At 46.9% G+C, this 24,606-nt stretch overlaps 1 protein-coding gene across 5 annotated transcripts in view; it reads left to right on the top strand.

Moving 5' to 3' along the window:
- Positions 1-24,606, top strand: part of LOC139549504 (arf-GAP with Rho-GAP domain, ANK repeat and PH domain-containing protein 1-like) — a 103,062-nt gene that overhangs the window by 76,501 nt on the left and 1,955 nt on the right. For 3 of the 5 annotated variants that reach the window (XM_071360073.1, XM_071360074.1, XM_071360077.1), the window contains 11 exons: positions 2,155-2,244; positions 3,590-3,667; positions 3,787-3,904; positions 5,516-5,629; positions 9,561-9,706; positions 9,854-9,936; positions 11,587-11,646; positions 20,696-20,759; positions 23,595-23,753; positions 24,472-24,506; positions 24,583-24,606. The exon at positions 24,583-24,606 is cut by the window's right edge and continues 1,955 nt beyond it. In XM_071360073.1, the coding sequence (XP_071216174.1) occupies positions 2,155-2,244; positions 3,590-3,667; positions 3,787-3,904; positions 5,516-5,629; positions 9,561-9,706; positions 9,854-9,936; positions 11,587-11,646; positions 20,696-20,759; positions 23,595-23,753; positions 24,472-24,489 (930 nt within the window). In that variant the 3' untranslated portion in view covers positions 24,490-24,506; positions 24,583-24,606. Of the gene's footprint in view, positions 1-2,154; positions 2,245-3,589; positions 3,668-3,786; positions 3,905-5,515; positions 5,630-9,560; positions 9,707-9,853; positions 9,937-10,916; positions 11,299-11,586; positions 11,647-20,695; positions 20,760-23,594; positions 23,754-24,471; positions 24,507-24,582 lie in introns of those variants that run through there. The other 2 variants (XM_071360075.1, XM_071360076.1) reach the window with 2 other exon arrangements.

Below are 24,606 nucleotides of genomic sequence, written 5' to 3'. Positions count from 1 at the left end.
CTACAGTGTTTGGTAGTGGGTGACTACAGTGTTTGGTAGGGGGGTGACTACAGTGTTTGGTAGGGGGGTGACTACAGTGTTTGGTAGGGGGGTGACTACACTTTTTGGTAGGGGGGTGACTACACTGTTTGGTAGTGGGGTGACTACACTGTTTGGTAGGGGGGCGACTACACTGTTTGGTAGGGGGGTGACTACACTGTTTGATAGGGGGGTGACTACAGTGTTTGGTAGGGGGGTGACTACAGTGTTTGGTAGGGGGGTGACTACAGTGTTTGGTAGGGGGTGACTACAGTGTTCGGTAGGGGGGTGACTACAGTGTTCGGTAGGGGGGTGACTACAGTGTTTGGTAGGGGGGTGACTACACTGTTTGGTAGGGGGGTGACTACACTGTTTGGTAGGGGGGTGACTACACTGTTTGGTAGGGGGGTGACTACAGTGTTTGGTAGGGGGGTGACTACACTGTTTGGTAGGGGGGTGACTACAGTGTTCGGTAGGGGGGTGACTACAGTGTTTGGTAGGGGGGTGACTACACTGTTTGGTAGGGGGGTGACTACACTGTTTGGTAGGGGGGTGACTACAGTGTTTAGTAGTGGTATGACTACAGTGATTGGTAGGGGGGTGACTACAGTGTTTGATAGGGGGGTGACTACACTGTTTGGTAGTGGGGTGACTACACTGTTTGGTAGGGGGGGGACTACAGTGTTTGGTAGGGGGTGACTACACTGTTTGATAGGCGGGTGACTACAGTGTTTGGTAGGGGGGTGACTACAGTGTTTGGTAGGGGGTGACTACAGTGATTGGTAGGGGGTGACTACAGTGTTTGGTAGGGGGGTGACTACACTGTTTGATAGTGGGGTGACTACACTGTTTGGTAGGGGGGTGACTACACTGTTTGATAGGGGGGTGACTACAGTGTTTGGTAGGGGGGTGACTACAGTGTTTGGTAGGGGGTGACTACAGTGTTTGGTAGGGGGGTGACTACAGTGTTTGGTAGGGGGGTGACTACACTGTTTGGTAGGGGGGTGACTACACTGTTTGGTAGGGGGGTGACTAAACAGTTTGGTAGGGGGGTGACTAAACAGTTTGGTAGTGGGGTGACTACAGTGTTTGGTAGGGGGGTGACTACAGTGTTCGGTAGGGGGGTGACTACACTGTTTGGTAGGGGGGTGACTACAGTGTTTGGTAGGGGGGTGACTACACTGTTTGGTAGGGGGGTGACTACACTGTTTGGTAGGGGGGTGACTACACTGTTTGGTAGGGGGTGACTACACTGTTTGGTAGGGGGGTGACTACACTGTTTGATAGGGGGGTGACTACAGTGTTTGGTAGGGGGGTGACTACACTGTTTGATAGGGGGGTGACTACACTGTTTGATAGGGGGGTGACTACAGTGTTTGGTAGGGGGGTGACTACACTGTTTGGTAGGGGGGTGACTACAGTGTTCGGTAGGGGGGTGACTACACTGTTTGGTAGGGGGGTGACTACGCTGTTTGGTAGGGGGGTGACTACAGTGTTTGGTAGGGGGGTGACTACAGTGTGAGCTGGTCAATGATGTTTCAACCATGGAGTGAGTAGTTATACCGGCTACACTGTCAGGTTCTAGTTGTTCAGAGTAAATAAGTCACAGACACTAGAGAAGCTTCACCAAGTTGAATTCTTCCCAGAGGGTCGTTACAGCTGTAATTCAGATGAAAAAACATTTCACACAAGCACTGATATTGGACCCTTTCCCCCGAGGCTGAGGCTCCTCCTCCACGGCCGAACAGCCAATGCATCTCTGTTGCTAAGCAGAACCTTAGTGATATCTGTTCTTCCTCACTTCATCTGACCTGACCTCTCACTCCTCCTCAACTCAAGGCTGTCATGGTTATTGATACCAGACCGTGTCTCTTCTCCTCCCAGAGGATCCAAAAATACGATCATGTTGTTTTGTCATGTGGTTGACCGTGTGTGGTTGACCGTGTGTGGTTGACCGTGGTTGGTTGACCGTGTGTGGTTGACCGTGTGTGGTTGACCGTGTGTGGTTGACCGTGGGTGGTTGACCGTGTGTGGTTGACCGTGGGTGGTTGTTTTGTCATGTGGTTGACCGTGTGTGGTTGACCGTGTGTGGTTGACCGTGGGTGGTTGACCGTGTGTGGTTGTTTTGCGGTTCAGGTGGATGAGCAGCAGCTGAAAAGGCAGCTGGATGAGATCACGGCCATTATTAAAGTCCGAGAGAAGTTGAACCACAACTCCAGCGTCCCTGTGAGTAATACAGTACTCACACACACACCTCAACACCAAGGCTTCTGTGAGTAATACAGTACTCACACACACCTCCTCAACACCAAGGCTTCTGTGAGTAATACAGTACTCACACACACCTCCTCAACACCAAGGCTTCTGTGAGTAATACAGTACTCACACACACCTCCTCAACACCAAGGCTTCTGTGAGTAATACAGTACTCACACACACACCTCCTCAACACCAAGGCTTCTGTGAGTAATACAGTACTCACACACACCTCCTCAACACCAAGGCTTCTGTGAGTAATACAGTACTCACACACACACCTCCTCAACACCAAGGCTTCTGTGAGTAATACAGTACTCACACACACACCTCCTCAACACCAAGGCTTCTGTGAGTAATACAGTACTCACACACACCTCCTCAACACCAAGGCTTCTGTGAGTAATACAGTACTCACACACACACCTCCTCAACACCAAGGCTTCTGTGAGTAATACAGTACTCACACACACCTCCTCAACACCAAGGCTTCTGTGAGTAATACAGTACTCACACACACCTCAACACCAAGGCTTCTGTGAGTAATACAGTACTCACACACACACCTCAACACCAAGGCTTCTGTGAGTAATACAGTACTCACACACACACCTCAACACCAAGGCTTCTGTGAGTAATACAGTACTCACACACACACCTCAACACCAAGGCTTCTGTGAGTAATACAGTACTCACACACACCTCCTCAACACCAAGGCTTCTGTGAGTAATACAGTACTCACACACACCTCCTCAACACCAAGGCTTCTGTGAGTAATACAGTACTCACACACACCTCCTCAACACCAAGGCTTCTGTGAGTAATACAGTACTCACACACACACCTCAACACCAAGGCTTCTGTGAGTAATACAGTACTCACACACACACCTCAACACCAAGGCTTCTGTGAGTAATACAGTACTCACACACACCTCCTCAACACCAAGGCTTCTGTGAGGAATACAGTACTCACACACCTCCTCAACACCAAGGCTTCTGTGAGTAATAAAGTACTCACACACACCTCCTCAACACCAAGGCTTCTGTGAGTAATACAGTACTCACACACACCTCCTCAACACCAAGGCTTCTGTGAGTAATACAGTACTCACACACACCTCCTCAACACCAAGGCTTCTGTGAGTAATACAGTACTCACACACTCCTCCTCAACACCTGTGAGTCACACTACCTTCTTATATCATACAGTGTTCTGCAGTAACCCAATGTGCTTTAACACTACTTGAATTCGCTTGTGTGTGTGTGTGTGTGTGTGTGTGTGTGTGTGTGTGTGTGTATATGCGTTGTGCAGGCGTCGGGGTCAGCAGGTGACTTCATCTGTACAGTGTACCTGGAGGAGTGGAAGGAGACGGCAGAGCAGCATGTCAAGGTGACCTCTCACCTCTGACCTTACCTAACCCGTTATGATCTCACCTTTATCATGATAGGGACATAAAGAGAGTAAGAAGCGGTCATGAATCTCACTCCCTCCACTGCTCTCCCCTCCAGATCCCTGGTTCTATGACGGCAGCAGAGCTGACCTGTGAGATACTGGACCGGCGGAAGATCCAGGTCAGAGAGAAAGACTACTGGAGCTGCTGGGAGGTCAGCCAGAAGGAGGAGATGGGTGAGTGGAGAGAGAGATGGGAGGTCAGCCAGAAGGAGGAGATGGGTGAGTGGAGAGAGATGGGAGGTCAGCCAGAAGGAGGAGATGGGTGAGTGGAGAGAGATGGGAGGTCAGCCAGAAGGAGGAGATGGGTGAGTGGAGAGAGATGGGAGGTCAGCCAGAAGGAGGAGACGGATGAGTGGAGAGAGAGATGGGAGGTCAGCCAGAAGGAGGAGATGGGTGAGTGGAGAGAGAGATGGGAGGTCAGCCAGAAGGAGGAGATGGGTGAGTGGAGAGAGAGATGGGAGGTCAGCCAGAAGGAGGAGATGGGTGAGTGGAGAGAGATGAGAGGTCAGCCAGAAGGAGGAGATGGGTGAGTGGAGAGAGAGATGGGAGGTCAGCCAGAAGGAGGAGATGAGAGAGATGGGAGGTCAGCCAGAAGGAGGAGATGGGTGAGTGGAGAGAGATGGGAGGTCAGCCAGAAGGAGGAGATGGGTGAGTGGAGAGAGATGGGAGGTCAGCCAGAAGGAGGAGACGGATGAGTGGAGAGAGATGAGAGGTCAGCCAGAAGGAGGAGATGGGTGAGTGGAGAGAGAGATGGGAGGTCAGCCAGAAGGAGGAGACGGGTGAGTGGAGAGAGAGATGGGAGGTCAGCCAGAAGGAGGAGATGGGTGAGTGGAGAGAGATGGGAGGTCAGCCAGAAGGAGGAGATGGGTGAGTGGAGAGAGAGATGGGAGGTCAGCCAGAAGGAGGAGATGAGAGAGATGGGAGGTCTTTGCCCTCAGAACAGCCTCAGTTCGTCAGGGCATGGACTCTACAAAGTGTCAGATTTTTTCCACAGGGATGCTGGCCCATGTTGACTCCAATGCTTCCCACAGTTGTGTCAAGTTGGCTAGATGTCCTTTGGGTGGTGGAACATTATGCATACACACAGGAAATTGTTGAGCGTGAAAAACCCAGCAGCGTTGCAGTTCTTGACACAAACTGGTGCACTTGGTACCTACTACCAAACCCCGTTCAAAGGAACCCTCTGAATGGCACACATACACAATCCATGTCTCAATTACCTCAAGGGTTGAAAATCATTCTTTAACCTGTCTCCTCCACTTCATCTACACTGATTGAGTAGACATCAATAAGGGATCATAGCTTTCAGCTGGATTCACCTGGTCAGTCTGTCATGGAAACAGCAGGTGTTCTTAATGTATTGTAATAGAGAGAGAGAGAGAGGCCTTTTCATAATTGCATACTCCTTGCGTCCTCTCTCCTCGCCTCCTTCTCAAATACCATTGGATGAGAAAAACAGAGCCCCCTCCCCTCTGGCCTTCTCCTCCAATGGGTTTTGAGAAGGAGCAGAAGAGAGAGGAGTATGTAATTGAGAAAAGGCCAGAGAGAGAACAGGTACTGGAGCTGCTGGGAGAAGAGAGAGAGAGAGAGAGAGAGAGAGAGGGAGAGGTGGGAAGGAGAGGTGGGGCAAGAGAGAGAGAGAGGTGGGAGAAGAGCGAGAGAGGTGGGGTAAGAGAGAGAGAGAGGAAGGAGAGGTGGGGAAGCGGGGATGACGAGGGGATGGTAGTGCTATGGAGGGGTGATGCTGATTTTGAGGCTTTTTTTGTCCCCCTCTCTCTCTCTCAGAGCGTCCGTTGCATCATCTGGAGCGTGTGTTACCCATCATCCACTCTCTGGGTACCGACTCCCACTTGCTGGTCAAAAAACATCTCGCCATGGAGGCCATACGCATCTACCTGGGTACACACACACACACACACACACACACACACACACACACACACACACACACACACACAACACACAACACACAACACACACACACACACACAACACACAACACACAACACACACACACACACACACACACACACACACACACACACACACACACACACACACACACTAACCAGACATACCCGGTTACCGGGTTCAAACGGAAACATCATTCTGAGTGGTTATGGTTTGCGCTAAAACATGCGCTGTTTCCATCAGCTATCATCAAGTATTGTCATGTTTTGCCAGAGCATTGTGAACTGTGGAGGGGTCTAAGCAGCACCCTTCGGCTCCAAGCAGCACCCTTCGGATCTGAGCAGCACCCTTCGGCTCCAAGCAGCACCAGTTCAAATCAAATGTTATTAGTGACATGCTGAATACAACAGGTGTAGATCTTACAGTGAAATGCTGAATACAACAGGTGTAGACCTTACAGTGAAATGCTGAATACAACAGGTGTAGACCTTACAGTGACATGCTGAATACAACAGGTGTTGATCTTACAGTGAAATGCTGAATACAACAGGTGTAGACCTTACAGTGAAATGCTGAATACAACAGGTGTAGCCCTTACAGTGAAATGCTGAATACAACAGGTGTAGATCTTACAGTGAAATGCTGAATACAACAGGTGTAGACCTTACAGTGAAATGCTGAATACAACAGGTGTAGCCCTTACAGTGAAATGCTGAATACAACAGGTGTAGACCTTACAGTGAAATGCTGAATACAACAGGTGTAGACCTTACAGTGAAATGCTGAATACAACAGGTGTAGACCTTACAGTGAAATGCTGAATACAACAGGTGTAGCCCTTACAGTGAAATGCTGAATACAACAGGTGTAGATCTTACAGTGAAATGCTGAATACAACAGGTGTAGACCTTACAGTGAAATGCTGAATACAACAGGTGTAGCCCTTACAGTGAAATGCTGAATACAACAGGTGTAGACCTTACAGTGAAATGCTGAATACAACAGGTGTAGACCTTACAGTGAAATGCTGAATACAACAGGTGTAGACCTTACAGTGAAATGCTGAATACAACAGGTGTAGACCTTACAGTGAAATGCTGAATACAACAGGTGTAGACCTTACAGTGAAATGCTGAATACAACAGGTGTAGACCTTACAGTGAAATGCTGAATACAACAGGTGTAGACCTTACAGTGAAATGCTGAATACAACAGGTGTAGACCTTACAGTGACATGCTGAATACAACAGGTGTAGATCTTACAGTGAAATGCTGAATACAACAGGTGTAGACCTTACAGTGAAATGCTGAATACAACAGGTGTAGACCTTACAGTGAAATGCTGAATACAACAGGTGTAGACCTTACAGTGAAATGCTGAATACAACAGGTGTAGACCTTACAGTGAAATGCTGAATACAACAGGTGTAGACCTTACAGTGAAATGCTGAATACAACAGGTGTAGACCTTACAGTGAAATGCTGAATACAACAGGTGTAGACCTTACAGTGAAATGCTGAATACAACAGGTGTAGACCTTACAGTGAAATGCTGAATACAACAGGTGTAGACCTTACAGTGAAATGCTGAATACAACAGGTGTAGACCTTACAGTGAAATGCTGAATACAACAGGTGTAGACCTTACAGTGACATGCTGAATACAACAGGTGTAGACCTTACAGTGAAATGCTGAATACAACAGGTGTAGACCTTACAGTGAAACGCTGAATACAACAGGTGTAGACCTTACAGTGAAATGCTGAATACAACAGGTGTAGACCTTACAGTGAAATGCTGAATACAACAGGTGTAGACCTTACAGTGAAATGCTGAATACAACAGGTGTAGACCTTACAGTGAAATGCTGAATACAACAGGTGTAGATCTTACAGTGAAATGCTGAATACAACAGGTGTAGACCTTACAGTGAAATGCTGAATACAACAGGTGTAGACCTTACAGTGAAATGCTGAATACAACAGGTGTAGCCCTTACAGTGAAATGCTGAATACAACAGGTGTAGACCTTACAGTGAAATGCTGAATACAACAGGTGTAGACCTTACAGTGAAATGCTTACTTACGAGCCCCTAACCAACAATGCAGTTTCAAAAAATACGGATAAAAATACAAGTAATTAAAGAGCAGCAGTAAAATAACAATAGAGAGAGTATATACAGGGGGTACTGGTACAGAGTACAGAGTCAATGTGTGGGGGGCACCGGTTAGTTGAGGTAATATGTACATGTAGGTAGAGTTATTAAAGTGACTATGCATAGATGACAGAGTGGCAGTGTTGTGGAGAGGGGGGGGGGGGCAGTGTAAATAGTCTGGGTAGCCTTTTGACTAGGTGTTCTGGAGTCTTATGGCTTGGGGGTAGAAGCTGTTTAGAAGCCTCTTGGACCAAGACTTGGTGCTCCGGTACCGCTTGCCGTGCGGTAGCAGAGAGAACAGTCTATGACTAGGGTGGCAAGAGTCTTTGAAAATGTTTAAGACCTTCCTCTGACACCGCCGCTATGGTGTTGAACGCTGAGCTGTAGTCAATGAATAGCATTCTCACATAGGTGTTCCTTTTGTCCAGGTGGGAAAGGGCAGTGTGGAGTGCAATAGAGACTGCATCATCTGTGGATCTGTTGGGGTGGTCAGCGTATGCTCGCAGTACACGTCCTGGTAATCCGTCTGGCCCTGCGGCCTTGTGAATGTTGACCTGTCTAAAGGTCTTACTCACATCGGCTGTGGGGAGAGGGATCACACAAGTCTTCCAGAACAGCTGGTGCTCTCATGTATGTTTCAGTGTTATTTGCCTCGAAGCGAGCATAGAATTAGTGTAGCTCGTCTGGTAGGCTCGTGTCACTGGGCAGCTCTCGGCTGTGCTTCAATTTGTAGTCTGTAATGGTTTGCAGGCCCTGCCACATCTGACGAGCGTCAGAGCCGGTGTAGTACGACTCGATCTTAGTGCTGTATTGAGGCTTTGCCTGTTTGATGGTTCGTTGGAGGGCATAGTGGGATTTCTTATTAGCCTCCGGGTTAGAGTCCCGCTCCTTGAAAGCGGCAGCTCTACCCTTTAGCCTGTAATCCATGGCTTCTGGTTGGGGTATGTACGTACGGTCACCATATTCCAGGCTGTGCTAGAAAAACAGTCTGTTCCCTCCCATTGAAAACAAAAGACATATATCAACGATCTCAGGACACACACACACACACACACACACACACACACACACACACACACACACACACACACACACACACACACACACACACACACACACACACACACACACACACACACACACACACACACACACACACACACACACACACACACACACACACACACACACAATTTTATTGACTTCTCAGCTCTGCTATTACCCCTATACTGTTTCTGATTTGGTACATTCAACGATCTCAGGACACACACACACACACACACACACACACACACACACACACACACACACACACACACACACACACACACACACACACACACACACACACACACACACACACACACACACACACACAATTTTATTGACTTCTCAGCTCTGCTATTACCCCTATACTGTTTCTGATTTGGTACATTCAACGATCTCAGGACACACACACACACACACACACACACACACACACACACACACACACACAATTTTATTGACTTCTCAGCTCTGCTATTACCCCTATACTGTTTCTGATTTGGTACATTCAACGATCTCAGGACACACACACACACACACACACACACACACACACACACACACACACACACACACACACACACACACACACACACACACACACACACACACACACACACACACACACACACACACACACACACAATTTTATTGACTTCTCAGCTCTGCTATTACCCCTATACTGTTTCTGATTTGGTACATTCCGTCCCCCCATAGCCAGTAAAGTGGATGTGTCCAAGCACGGGATGGTGAAGTTCCGGGAGGAGAGGAGCATTCTGGGATTGGGGCTGAATACCGGCAGCTTCCACGACCGCTACTTCATCCTCAGCACGGTCTCCCTCAGGATGTACAAGGAAGTGCGGGTAAGACACACCACACGCACGCACGCACGCACGCACGCACGCACGCACGCACGCACACACACACACACACACACACACACACACCACACACACACACACACACAGACACATCTAAACATCTAATCTGTCTGTTTTGTGTCCCTGTAGAGTAATCGTCCAGAGAGGGAGTGGCAGGTGAAGAATCTGAGGGTCTATCTAGGCATCAAGAAGAAACTACGATCACCCACCTGGTCAGAACACACCTCTCTGTCTTCTCCTCCTGCCTGGTCAGAACACCTCTCTGTCCTGTCCTCCTGCCTGGTCAGAACACCTCTCTGTCCTCTCCTCCTGCCTGGTCAGAACACCTCTCTGTCCTCTCCTCCTGCTTGGTCAGAACACCTCTCTCTCCTCTCCTCCTGCCTGGTCAGAACACCTCTCTGTTCTCTCCTCCTGCCTGGTCAGAACAAACCTCTCTGTCCTCTCCTCCTGCCTGATCAGAACATCTCTCTCTTCTCTCCTCCTGCCTGGTCAGAACACCTCTCTGTTCTCTCCTCCTGCCTGGTCAGAACACCTCTCTCTCCTCTCCTCCTGCCTGGTCAGAACACCTCTCTCTCCTCTCCTCCTGCCTGGTCAGAACACCTCTCTGTCCTCTCCTCCTGCCTGATCAGAACATCTCTCTCTTCTCTCCTCCTGCCTGGTCAGAACACCTCTCTGTTCTCTCCTCCTGCCTGGTCAGAACACCTCTCTCTCCTCTCCTCCTGCCTGGTCAGAACACCTCTCTGTTCTCTCCTCCTGCCTGGTCAGAACACCTCTCTGTCCTCTCCTCCTGCCTGGTCAGAACACCTCTCTGTCCTCTCCTCCTGCCTGGTCAGAACACCTCTCTCTCTCCTCTCCTCCTGCCTGTCCCATGACCACCCAACTGGTCAGAACACCTCTCCTTCTGCATGTCCCCCCCTCCTCTACTTTCTCTCTCCTCTCCCTGTCTCTCTCCCTCTCCTTGTCTTTCTCCACTCCCTCTCTCTGAGAGAGACTGTTATAGAGCAGTCACACTCCACAGTCCTGTTCTTTAGTGACTAGAGAACAGTAGCTGACAGTAGAAAAGGCAGGACAGTCCTATACCATCTCCTATGTCTGTCTGTCTGCTGCTAAATCTCCTCCACTCACTTAATGTCTCCTATCTCTCTCTGTAGTCGGGGTCTGACTGTGATGTCTCCTATCTCTCTCTCTGTAGTTGGGGTCTGACTGTGATGTCTCCTATCTCTCTCTGTAGTTGGGGTCTGACTGTGATGTTTCCTCTCTCTCTCTGTAGTTGGGGTCTGACTGTGATGTTTCCTCTCTCTCTCTGTAGTCGGGGTCTGACTGTGATGTCTCCTATCTCTCTCTCTGTAGTTGGGGTCTGACTGTGATGTGTCCTATCTCTCTCTCTGTAGTTGGGGCCTGACTGTGATGTCTCCTATCTCTCTCTGTAGTTGGGGTCTGACTGTGATGTCTCCTATCTCTCTCTATCTCTCTCTCTGTAGTTGGGGTCTGACTGTGATGTCTCCTATCTCTCTCTCTGTAGTTGGGGTCTGACTGTGATGTCTCCTATCTCTCTCTCTGTAGTTGGGGTCTGACTGTGATGTCTCCTATCTCTCTCTCTCTGTAGTTGGGGTCTGACTGTGATGTCTCCTATCTCTCTCTCTGTAGTTGGGGTCTGACTGTGATGTCTCCTATCTCTCTCTATCTCTCTCTCTGTAGTTGGGGCCTGACTGTGATGTCTCCTATCTCTCTCTCTGTAGTTGGGGTCTGACTGTGATGTCTCCTATCTCTCTCTCTGTAGTTGGGGTCTGACTGTGATGTCTCCTATCTCTCTCTCTGTAGTTGGGGTCTGACTGTGATGTCTCCTATCTCTCTCTCTGTAGTTGGGGTCTGACTGTGATCAATGGAAGTGAAAAACAGGAGAAGCCAGATAGGCAGCAATGGTGAGTCCCTGAATGTGTTTGTGTCCTGTGCCTGTGTGTCCTGTGCCTGTGTGTCCTGTGCCTGTGTGTCCTGTGCCTGTGTGTGTCTATGTGTGTCCTGTGCCTGTGTGTCCTGTGCCTGTGTGTGTCTGTGTGTGTCCTGTGCCTGTGTGTCCTGTGCCTGTGCGTGCCTGTGTGTGTCCTGTGCCTGTGTGTGTCCTGTGCCTGTGTGTCTTGTGCCTGTGTGTGTCCTGTGCCTGTGTGTCCTGTGCCTGTGTGTGTCTGTGTGTGTCCTGTGCCTGTGTGTCCTGTGCCTGTGTGTGTCCTGTGCCTGTGTGTGTCCTGTGCCTGTGTGTCCTGTGCCTGTGTGTGTCCTGTGCCTGTGTGTCCTGTGCCTGTGTGTGCCCTGTTCCTGTGTGTGCCCTGTTCCTGTGTGTCCTGTGCCTGTGTGTGTCTGTGTGTGTCCTGTGGGTATGATATCAGCAGTGGGGTTATGATGTCTGTAGTGGGGGTATGATGTCTGTAGTGGGGGTATGATGTCAGCAGTGGGGGTATGATGTCAGCAGTGGGGGTATGATGTCAGCAGTGGGGGTATGATGTCAGCAGTGGGGGTATGATGTCAGCAGTGGGGTTATGATGTCAGCAGTGGGGGTATGATGTCAGCAGTGGGGGTATGATGTCAGCAGTGGGGGTATGATGTCAGCAGTGGGGGTATGATGTCAGCAGTGGGGGTATGATGTCAGCAGTGGGGGTCAGCAGTGGGGGTATAATGTCAGCAGTGGGGGTATGATGTCAGCAGTGGGGGTATGATGTCAGCAGTGGGGGTATGATGTCAGCAGTGGGGGTATGATGTCAGCAGTGGGGGTATGATGTCAGCAGTGGGAGTATGATACGTGATAGAAAGAGGATGAAGGCTACAATTTCATCTCCCTGAAAAGATAGAACAAATATTATGGCTGAACTCAAATGTGCTGGTTGATAAAATACCTGTATTTATGGGAAAGATGTTTGAAAAGGGTATTTTGTTCTTAAATGATATTGTAAATTGGAATGGTAGAGTTATGTCCTTCATGGAGTTATCAGAATTGTACGGGAAGGTCTGCTCAATCCAAGAGTACAACCAATTGATTACAGCATTGCCCCAAAAATGGAGGAGGCAGGTGGCAGCAGGAGGAGGTAGGGAACTGGTCTGTCTGCCCAATATAAATGATCAAAATGGAGGAGGTAGGGAACTGGTCTGTCTGCCCAATATAAAGGATCAAAATGGAGGAGGTAGGGAACTGGTCTGTCTGCCCAATATAAAGGATCAAAATGGAGGAGGCAGGTGGCAGCTGGAGGAGGTAGGGAACTGGTCTGTCTGCCCAATATAAAGGATCAAAATGGAGGAGGCGGGTGGCAGCAGGAGGAGGTAGGGAACTGGTCTGTCTGCCCAATATAAAGGATCAAAATGGAGGAGGCAGGTGGCAGCTGGAGGAGGTAGGGAACTGGTCTGTCTGCCCAATATAAAGGATCAAAATGGAGGAGGTAGGGAACTGGTCTGTCTGCCCAATATAAAGGATCAAAATGGAGGAGGTAGGTGGTAGCAGGAGGAGGCAGGGAACTGGTCTGTCTGCCCAATATAAAGGATCAAAATGGAGGAGGTAGGGAACTGGTCTGTCTGCCCAATATAAAGGATCAAAATGGAGGAGGCAGGTGGCAGCTGGAGGAGGTAGGGAACTGGTCTGTCTGCCCAATATAAAGGATCAAAATGGAGGAGGCGGGTGGCAGCAGGAGGAGGTAGGGAACTGGTCTGTCTGCCCAATATAAAGGATCAAAATGGAGGAGGCAGGTGGCAGCTGGAGGAGGTAGGGAACTGGTCTGTCTGCCCAATATAAAGGATCAAAATGGAGGAGGTAGGGAACTGGTCTGTCTGCCCAATATAAAGGATCAAAATGGAGGAGGTAGGGAACTGGTCTGTCTGCCCAATATAAAGGATCAAAATGGAGGAGGTAGGGAACTGGTCTGTCTGCCCAATATAAAGGATCAAAATGGAGGAGGTAGGGAACTGGTCTGTCTGCCCAATATAAAGGATCAAAATGGAGGAGGCAGGTGGCAGCAGGAGGAGGAATGGAACTGGTCTGTCTGCCCAATATAAAGGATCAAAATGGATGAGGCAGGTGGCAGCAGGAGGAGGTAGGGAACTGGTCTGTCTGCCCAATATAAAGGATCAAAATGGAGGAGGCAGGTGGCAGCAGGAGGAGGAATGGAACTGGTCTGTCTGCCCAATATAAAGGATCTAAACTGGCAGAGGAATAAAACTAGCATAAATACCAGTTTCATTTGAGGACCAGGATGTTGACAACTGTGCAATACAGATTGCAAAATAGTTGGGAAGAGATGTTTGATGTACCGATTCCATGGTACAGGGTGTATGAGTTGATATACTGTATATAACAACGCAAGATTCAAGACTTTGTGCTTTTCAGCTAAAATTATTGTATATAATTCTTGCCACCAACAAAATGTTGAATATTTTGGGCATAAAATCATCGAAGCTCTGTAGATTTTGTTGTGAGGATATAGAATCAATAGAGCATTTGTTTTGGTATTGCCCTCAGGTAGCCTGTTTCTGGTCTCAGGTTCAGGAATGGCTGAAAATGCATAGCAGTGATCTAAAATTGACCCTAGAAATAGTACTGTTAGGAGATCTGGAGAGACCGGGTCAGTCAATTACTAATATACTAATACTCTTAGTAAAAGTAATTATCTTCAACACGCAATCTGTATATTCTATTCGATTAGATAGATTGAAATTGTACGTCAAACATCACAGCATAGTTGAAAGATATGTGTTGCGTAGAAACACGAAGTGGGTGGCCAGCAGAGATAGATGGGATGGGCTGAGGGTTGGGTATGTGGACTTGGAGACAAGTGGGAGTGGAGATTCTTTGCGGGAGATAGAATGATGGTCAAAGATAAAAGTAAAAAATAAAGTAAAAATAAAACAATAAAAAGTAAGTTTGAATGACATTGTTTGAATGACATGACAGTGTTCTTACAACTAATGCTGGTTTGCCTGAGGCTGAGGCTGATGCAGTGCAGGTGTTTGTACACATGCATATACACACACTCTCATTCAGATACACACACACACACACACACACACACACACACACACACACACACACACACACACACACACACACACACACACACACACACACACACACACACACACACACACACACACACACACACACACACACACACACACACACACACACACACCTGTGTGCTGCTGGGTCAAGCCATTAGCAACAACAGGCAGAAAAGTCACGCAGTTGAGAGAGACAAAGAGAGGGTAGGGAGAGAAGGAGTGTGTTTGTGTGTGGAGAAAGAGTGGGGGAGACAAAGAGAGAAAGAGAGGGAGAGAAAGAGAGGGAGAGTGTGGGGGAGAGAAAGTGTTGACGCCCAGGGTTCTATCGCCAGGGTTCTATCGCCAGGGTTCTATCGCCAGGGTTCTATCGCCAGGCACTGTGTGTGTCTTAGTGTGCTTGTGCGGGTGTGTGAGGTTGGGGGTAGAGCATGTGACCAGAGTTGGGAATCTCACTCATCTCTCATGGAGGGTTGTGCACCTCTCAAGTCCTTTCCTACCCCTCATCATTTCAGAAAGGCTACATGTCATATTAAACAGCATATAAACACTCTAAATAGGTCAGGAGCCAGACGGGGAGACTAAGAAGGAACAAAAATGAATTATTTAGGCTATATTATTTCAAATATTTCAAGGCTAGAGCCTACAAAGAATTACATTGTGAAGCATTAGCGAGTGTGACACACTAGGCTGGTGGGGACTTTAAGATATCAGTATTTAAATAACATTACCTTGTATTAAATCATTATAGTCTATATCCAGGCTGTGATTAGGCTGTGACTTACTTAGAATTAAATACAAATGAAATGAAAAATGACTTTAGTGCCTTTGAATTCATTTTTAGAAACACTAGTTTGGCCAGTCTATGGCTTCAGACTCACGCGTTGGTGCCTGGAGAGCCGGCCAGCAGCGGATAATACCCTCTCCACTCTTACAGAGCCACTGGGGATGCTAAACAACGTTTTGACCACTCTTACAGAGCTACTGGGGATGCTAAACACCCTCTCCACTCTTACAGAGCTACTGGGGATGCTAAACAACGTTTTGACCACTCTTACAGCGCTACTGGGGATGTTAAACAACCTTTTGACCACTCTTACAGAGCTACTGGGGATGTTAAACAACCTTTTGACCACTCTTACAGAGCTACTGGGGATGCTAAACAACATTTTGACCACTCTTACAGAGCTACTGGGGATGCTAAACACCCTTTTGACCACTCTTACAGAGCTACTGGGGATGCTAAACACCCTTTTGACCACTCTTACAGAGCTACTGGGGATGCTAAACACCCTTTTGACCACTCTTACAGAGCTACTGGGGGTGTTAAACAACCTTTTGACCACTCTTACAGAGCTACTGGGGATGCTAAACACCATCTCCACTCTTACAGAGCCACTGGGGATGCTAAACAACCTTTTGACCACTCTTACAGAGCTACTGGGGGTGTTAAACAACCTTTTGACCACTCTTACAGAGCTACTGGGGATGCTAAACACCCTCTCCACTCTTACAGAGCTACTGGGGATGCTAAACAACCTTTTGACCACTCTTACAGAGCTACTGGGGATGCTAAACACCCTTTTGACCACTCTTACAGAGCTACTGGGGATGCTAAACAACCTTTTGACCACTCTTACAGAGCTACTGGGGATGCTAAACAACCTTTTGACCACTCTTACAGAGCTACTGGGGATGCTAAACACCCTTTTGACCACTCTTACAGAGCTACTGGGGATGCTAAACAACCTTTTGACCACTCTTACAGAGCTACTGGGGATGCTAAACACCCTTTTGACCACTCTTACAGAGCTACTGGGGATGCTAAACACCCTCTCCACTCTTACAGAGCTACTAGGATGCTAAACAACCTTTTGACCACTCTTACAGAGCCACTGGGGATGCTAAACAACCTTTTGACCACTCTTACAGAGCTACTGGGGATGCTAAACACCCTCTCCACTCTTACAGAGCTACTGGGGATGCTAAACAACTTTTTGACCACTCTTACAGAGCTACTGGGGATGCTAAACACCCTTTTGACCACTCTTACAGAGCTACTGGGGATGCTAAACAACCTTTTGACCACTCTTACAGAGCTACTGGGGATGCTAAACAACCTTTTGACCACTCTTACAGAGCTACTGGGGATGCTAAACACCCTTTTGACCACTCTTACAGAGCTACTGGGGATACTAAACACCCTTTTGACCACTCTTACAGAGCTACTGGGGATGCTAAACACCCTCTCCACTCTTACAGAGCTACTAGGATGCTAAACAACCTTTTGACCACTCTTACAGAGCCACTGGGGATGCTAAACACCCTCTCCACTCTTACAGAGCTACTGGGGATGCTAAACAACCTTTTGGCCACTCTTACAGAACTACTGGGGATGTTAAACAACCTTTTGACCACTCTTACAGAGCTACTGGGGATGCTAAACACCCTTTTGACCACTCTTACAGAGCTACTGGGGATGCTAAACACCCTTTTGACCACTCTTACAGAGCTACTGGGGATGCTAAACACCCTTTTGACCACTCTTACAGAGCTACTGGGGATGCTAAACACCCTTTTGACCACTCTTACAGAGCTACTGGGGATGCTAAACACCCTCTCCACTCTTACAGAGCCACTGGGGATGCTAAACAACCTTTTGACCACTCTTACAGAGCTACTGGGGATGCTAAACAACCTTTTGACCACTCTTACAGAGCTACTGGGGATGTTAAACAACCTTTTGACCACTCTTACAGAGCTACTGGGGATGCTAAACACCCTCTCCACTCTTACAGAGCCACTGGGGATGCTAAACAACCTTTTGACCACTCTTACAGAGCTACTGGGGATGTTAAACAACCTTTTGACCACTCTTACAGAGCTACTGGGGATGTTAAACAACCTTTTGACCACTCTTACAGAGCTACTGGGGATGCTAAACACCCTCTCCACTCTTACAGAGCTACTGGGGATGTTAAACAACCTTTTGACCACTCTTACAGAGCTACTGGGGATGCTAAACACCCTCTCCACTCTTACAGAGCTACTGGGGATGCTAAACAACCTTTTGACCACTCTTACAGAGCTACTGGGGATGCTAAACACCCTTTTGACCACTCTTACAGAGCTACTGGGGATGCTAAACACCCTTTTGACCACTCTTACAGAGCTACTGGGGATGCTAAACAACCTTTTGACCACTCTTACAGAGCTACTGGGGATGCTAAACAACCTTTTGACCACTCTTACAGAGCTACTGGGGATGCTAAACAACCTTTTGACCACTCTTACAGAGCTACTGGGGATGCTAAACAACCTTTTGACCACTCTTACAGAGCTACTGGGGATGCTAAACACCATTTTGACCACTCTTACAGAGCTACTGGGGATGCTAAACACCCTCTCCACTCTTACAGAGCTACTGGGGATGTTAAACAACCTTTTGACCACTCTTACAGAGCTACTGGGGATGTTAAACAACCTTTTTACCACTCTTACAGAGCTACTGGGGATGCTAAACAACCTTTTGACCACTCTTACAGAGCTACTGGGGATGCTAAACAACCTTTTGACCACTCTTACAGAGCTACTGGGGATGCTAAACAACCTTTTGGCCACTCTTACAGAGCTACTGGGGATGCTAAACAACCTTTTGGCCACTCTTACAGAGCTACTGGGGATGCTAAACAACCTTTTGGCCACTCTTACAGAGCTACTGGGGATGCTAAACACCCTTTTGACCACTCTTACAGAGCTACTGGGGATACTAAACACCCTTTTGACCACTCTTACAGAGCTACTGGGGATGCTAAACACCCTTTTGACCACTCTTACAGAGCTACTGGGGATGCTAAACAACCTTTTGACCACTCTTACAGAGCTACTGGGGATGTTAAACAACCTTTTGACCACTCTTACAGAGCTACTGGGGATGCTAAACAACCTTTTGACCACTCTTACAGAGCTACTGGGGATGCTAAACACCCTTTTGACCACTCTTACCATTTATAAATCAAATGTATTTATAAAGCCCTTCTTACATCAGCTGATATATCAAAGTGCTATACAGAAACCCAGCCTAAAACCCCAAACAGCAAGCAATGCAGGTGTAGAAGCACGGTGGCTAGGAAAAACTCCCTAGAAAGCCAGAACCTAGGAAGAAACCTAGAGAGGAACCAGGCTATGAGGGGTGTCCAGTCCTCTTCTGGCTGTGCCGGGTGGAGATTATAACAGAACATGGCCAAGATGTTCAAATGTTCATCGACGACCAGCAGGGTCAAATAATAATCACAGTGGTTGTCGAGGGTGCAACAGGTCAGCACCTCAGGAGTAAATGTCAGTTGGCTTTTCATAGCCGATCATTCAGAGTATCTCGACCACTCCTGCTGTCTCTAGAGAGTTGAAAACAACAGGTCTGGGACAGGTAGCACGTCCGGTGGACATGTCAGGGTTCCATAGCCGCAGGCTGAACAGTTGAAACTGGAGCAGCAGCACGGCCAGGTGGACTGGGGACAGCAAGGAGTCATCAGGCCAGGCCATCCTGAGGCATGGTCCTAGGGCTCAGGTCCTCCGAGAGAGAGAAAGAGAGAGAGAATTAGAGAGAGCATACTAAAATTCACACAGGACGCCAGATAAAACAGGAGAAATACTCCAGATATAACAGACTGACCCTAGCCCCCCGACACAAACTACTGCAGCATAAATACTGGAGGCTGAGACAGGAGCCTTTCTATCTACCTCACTTGCTTTGGCAATTTAACACGTTTCCCATGCCAATAAAGCCCCTTGAATTGAATTGACAGGAGGGGTTGGGAGACACTGTGGCCCCATCCGACGATACCCCCGGACAGGGCCAAACAGGCAGGATATAATCCCACCCACTTTGCCAAAGCACAGCCCCCACACCACTAGAGGGATATCTTCAATCACCAACTCACCAATTTTCCACAAGTAGCTTCATTTTGTGCTCTTTTTGTGCTCCTTATAATTTTTACATACAGAGAGAACGGTATTTGAATTACTTCTGAACAGCGGGAGGGGGCTTCAAAGGCCTCTGCATTTGGTTGGGGTAGGCTGTGAAACTCTCCTGCCATTGTTGGGCTCAAGGGCTTTGACACCTCTCACTTCACACCTCCGTGCTAATTGAAGTTGTATCCATTCTGTCTATCAAGCCTGGTAGCATTCAGTCCTTATAAAGTAAAATATTTCATTGTAATATATTTTTCTCCTTGGCTTTTGAAAATAAAAGATTGCTTCAGACTAAACATGACTCACTCAGTTCCAGGTTGGACTTCAGACTAAACATGACTCACTCAGTTCCAGGTAGGACTTCAGACTAAACATGACTCACTCAGTTCCAGGTTGGACTTCAGACTAAACATGACTCACTCAGTTCCAGGTTGGACTTCAGACTAAACATGACTCACTCAGTTCCAGGTAGGACTTCAGACTAAACATGACTCACTCAGTTCCAGGTTAGACTTCAGACTAAACATAAGTCACTCAGTTCCAGGTTGGACTTCAGACTAAACATGACTCACTCAATTCCAGGTTGGATGGTGGTTTCAGCTTTCTGTTGTTTATTTGACAGATCATTTGCTGTGTAGCTTTGAAATAAGAATCTTTGGTTGTAGGAATCCTTCCAGGTCATTCCATCCAAAATCAGGTTGTAGGTTTGAAGTTTTGATTTGGACTGAAGGTTATGTTGTAGAGGGTAGTATATGTCCTTCCTGAAAAATCCAAGTTTATCTAAATCTAAATCTATCTTTTTGTAAAAACAAGCTGAAAAATGCAGGAGCTCATCTGTTTTCTTTCTTTCTTTCTTTCTTTCTTTCTTACCCTCCTCTCTCTCTTACCCTCCTCTCTCTCCCTTTTGTCTCTCTTCCTCCTGTTTCTCTCTCTCTCCTCTGCATATCTCTCTCTCTCCCTCTGTAGGTATCTGTGTTGTGACACTCAGACAGAGATGAGGGAGTGGTTCTCCACCTTCCTCACTATCCAGGTGAGAGGACACATACTACTGTCTGTCACACTGGTTATTATGATTCACTGTTCTGTCTGTCACACTGGTTATTATGATTCACTGTACTGTCTGTCACACTGGTTATTATGATTCACTGTTCTGTCTGTCACACTGGTTATTATGATTCACTGTTCTGTCTGTCACACTGGTTATTATGATTCACTGTTCTGTCTGTCACACTGGTTATTATGATACACTGTTCTGCCTGTCACACTGGTTATTATGATTCACTGTTCTGTCTGTCACACTGGTTATTATGATTCACTGTTCTGTCTGTCACACTGGTTATTATGATTCACTGTACTGTCTGTCACACTGGTTATTATGATTCACTGTTCTGTCTGTCACACTGGTTATTATGATTCACTGTTCTGTCTGTCACACTGGTTATTATGATTCACTGTTCTGTCTGTCACACTGGTTATTATGATACACTGTTCTGTCTGTCACACTGGTTATTATGATTCACTGTTCTGTCTGTCACACTGGTTATTATGATACACTGTTCTGTCTGTCACACTGGTTATTATGATTCACTGTTCTGTCTGTCACACTGGTTATTATGATTCACTGTTCTGTCTGTCACACTGGTTATTATGATTCACTGTTCTGTCTGTCACACTGGTTATTATGATTCACTGTTCTGTCTGTCACACTGGTTATTATGATTCACTGTTCTGTCTGTCACACTGGTTATTATGATTCACTGTTCTGTCTGTCACACTGGTTATTATGATTCACTGTTCTGTCTGTCACACTGGTTATTATGATTCACTGTACTGTCTGTCACACTGGTTATTATGATTCACTGTTCTGTCTGTCACACTGGTTATTATGATTCACTGTTCTGTCTGTCACACTGGTTATTATGATTCACTGTTCTGTCTGTCACACTGGTTATTATGATTCACTGTTCTGTCTGTCACACTGGTTATTATGATTCACTGTTCTGTCTGTCACACTGGTTATTATGATTCACTGTTCTGTCTGTCACACTGGTTATTATGATTCACTGTTCTGTCTGTCACACTGGTTATTATGATTCACTGTTCTGTCTGTCACACTGGTTATTATGATTCACTGTACTGTCTGTCACACTGGTTATTATGATTCACTGTTCTGTCTGTCACACTGGTTATTATGATTCACTGTTCTGTCTGTCACACTGGTTATTATGATTCACTGTTCTGTCTGTCACACTGGTTATTATGATACACTGTTCTGTCTGTCACACTGGTTATTATGATTCACTGTTCTGTCTGTCACACTGGTTATTATGATTCACTGTTCTGTCTGTCACACTGGTTATTATGATTCACTGTACTGTCTGTCACACTGGTTATTATGATTCACTGTTCTGTCTGTCACACTGGTTATTATGATTCACTGTTCTGTCTGTCACACTGGTTATTATGATTCACTGTTCTGTCTGTCACACTGGTTATTATGATACACTGTTCTGTCTGTCACACTGGTTATTATGATTCACTGTTCTGTCTGTCACACTGGTTATTATGATACACTGTTCTGTCTGTCACACTGGTTATTATGATTCACTGTTCTGTCTGTCACACTGGTTATTATGATTCACTGTTCTGTCTGTCACACTGGTTATTATGATTCACTGTTCTGTCTGTCACACTGGTTATTATGATTCACTGTTCTGTCTGTCACACTGGTTATTATGATTCACTGTTCTGTCTGTCACACTGGTTATTATGATTCACTGTTCTGTCTGTCACACTGGTTATTATGATTCACTGTTCTGTCTGTCACACTGGTTATTATGATTCACTGTACTGTCTGTCACACTGGTTATTATGATTCACTGTTCTGTCTGTCACACTGGTTATTATGATTCACTGTTCTGTCTGTCACACTGGTTATTATGATTCACTGTTCTGTCTGTCACACTGGTTATTATGATTCACTGTTCTGTCTGTCACACTGGTTATTATGATTCACTGTTCTGTCTGTCACACTGGTTATTATGATTCACTGTTCTGTCTGTCACACTGGTTATTATGATTCACTGTTCTGTCTGTCACACTGGTTATTATGATTCACTGTACTGTCTGTCACACTGGTTATTATGATTCACTGTTCTGTCTGTCACACTGGTTATTATGATTCACTGTTCTGTCTGTCACACTGGTTATTATGATTCACTGTTCTGTCTGTCACACTGGTTATTATGATTCACTGTTCTGTCTGTCACACTGGTTATTATGATTCACTGTACTGTCTGTCACACTGGTTATTATGATTCACTGTTCTGTCTGTCACACTGGTTATTATGATTCACTGTTCTGTCTGTCACACTGGTTATTATGATTCACTGTTCTGTCTGTCACACTGGTTATTATGATTCACTGTTCTGTCTGTCACACTGGTTATTATGATTCACTGTTCTGTCTGTCACACTGGTTATTATGATTCACTGTACTGTCTGTCACTCTGGTTATTATGATTCACTGTTCTGTCTGTCACACTGGTTATTATGAGTCACTGTACTGTCTGTCACTCTGGTTATTATGATTCACTGTTCTGTTTGTCACTCTGGTTATTATGATTCACTGTTCTGTCTGTCACACTGGTTATTATGATTCACTGTACTGTCTGTCACTCTGGTTATTATGATTCACTGTTCTGTTTGTCACTCTGGTTATTATGATTCACTGTTCTGTTTGTCACTCTGGTTATTATGATCCTTTTGGAAATAAGGCCAGAGTATAATTTGCTCTCTTTCTCTCTTTGTCTCTCGCTGTTCTTTCTCTCTCTCTATCCCCCCTCTCTCTCTGCCCCCCCTCTCAGTATGATGGTAACGTGTGGCCAGCGGATGCAGTACAAACACGTGTGCCCCGTGCGTTGCCGGCGGATACGCGTCATGGTAATGTGGCGTTGATTCCGTTGCGCGGCAGCGAGAATGAGATGCGGAACAGCGTTGCAGCTTTCACCGCCGACCCGCTTGGCGTGAGTCAATCCTCCAATCACAGGGGCCAATCCACAATCGTGGGCCTATCAGAGACCTCCATGCTGACACAGCCACTCCAAGCCCTGTCCTGAGTCCCATGATGCAGTGCGTGGGGGGCGGAGTCGACCCTGGGGTCAGGATGGTTAACCTCTGGACTCTGATTAACCCTGATTACGCTCATCGCAATCCCTACACACACACACACACACACACACACACACACACACACACACACACACACACACACACACACACACACACACACACACACACACACACACACAATTGTGCATGGGGCTTTTTTTCCTTATCAGCTGGATGGTGTGTGTGTGTTGGGTATAGTGATCATATATTGTTGTGTTGTCTCTTCGTGCCGTAAGCTTGTCTGTGTCCTGGTTGAATGCGAGCACAGGATGTTGAATCCATACAGAACACTGACTGTGTTAGACATGACTGTTAGCACTCACCATTACACATGACAGAGTTCATGTCAGCCAGTCTGAATGAATTAATCTCTCCCTATACCCCCTTCTCTCTCTCTCTCTCTCCACCCCCTCGCTCTCTCTACTCCCCCTCTTTCTCTCCCTGTCTCTCTCTATCCCTCTCTCTCCCCTTTTCCTCTCTCAATCCCTCTCTCTCTTTCCCTCTCTCTCTCTCCCCGTTTCCTCTCTCTATCCCTCTCTCTCTCCCCCGTTCCTCTCTCTCTCCCTCTCTCAGCTCTTTAGAGATGTCTGATAATGGGGCCAGACAAGGTGAGACATTATCTAACATTTGTACGTGTGTAAGAATGGGTGTGCGGTTATCTAATTGTCCGTGTGTGTTCCATAGGGGAGAGACCACCAGCCGTAGAAC

Source organism: Salvelinus alpinus, chromosome 22 (genome assembly GCF_045679555.1).
Source record: "Salvelinus alpinus chromosome 22, SLU_Salpinus.1, whole genome shotgun sequence".
Taxonomy (NCBI): Eukaryota; Metazoa; Chordata; class Actinopteri; order Salmoniformes; family Salmonidae; genus Salvelinus; species Salvelinus alpinus.
This window is presented reverse-complemented; position numbering and strand designations above follow the sequence as displayed.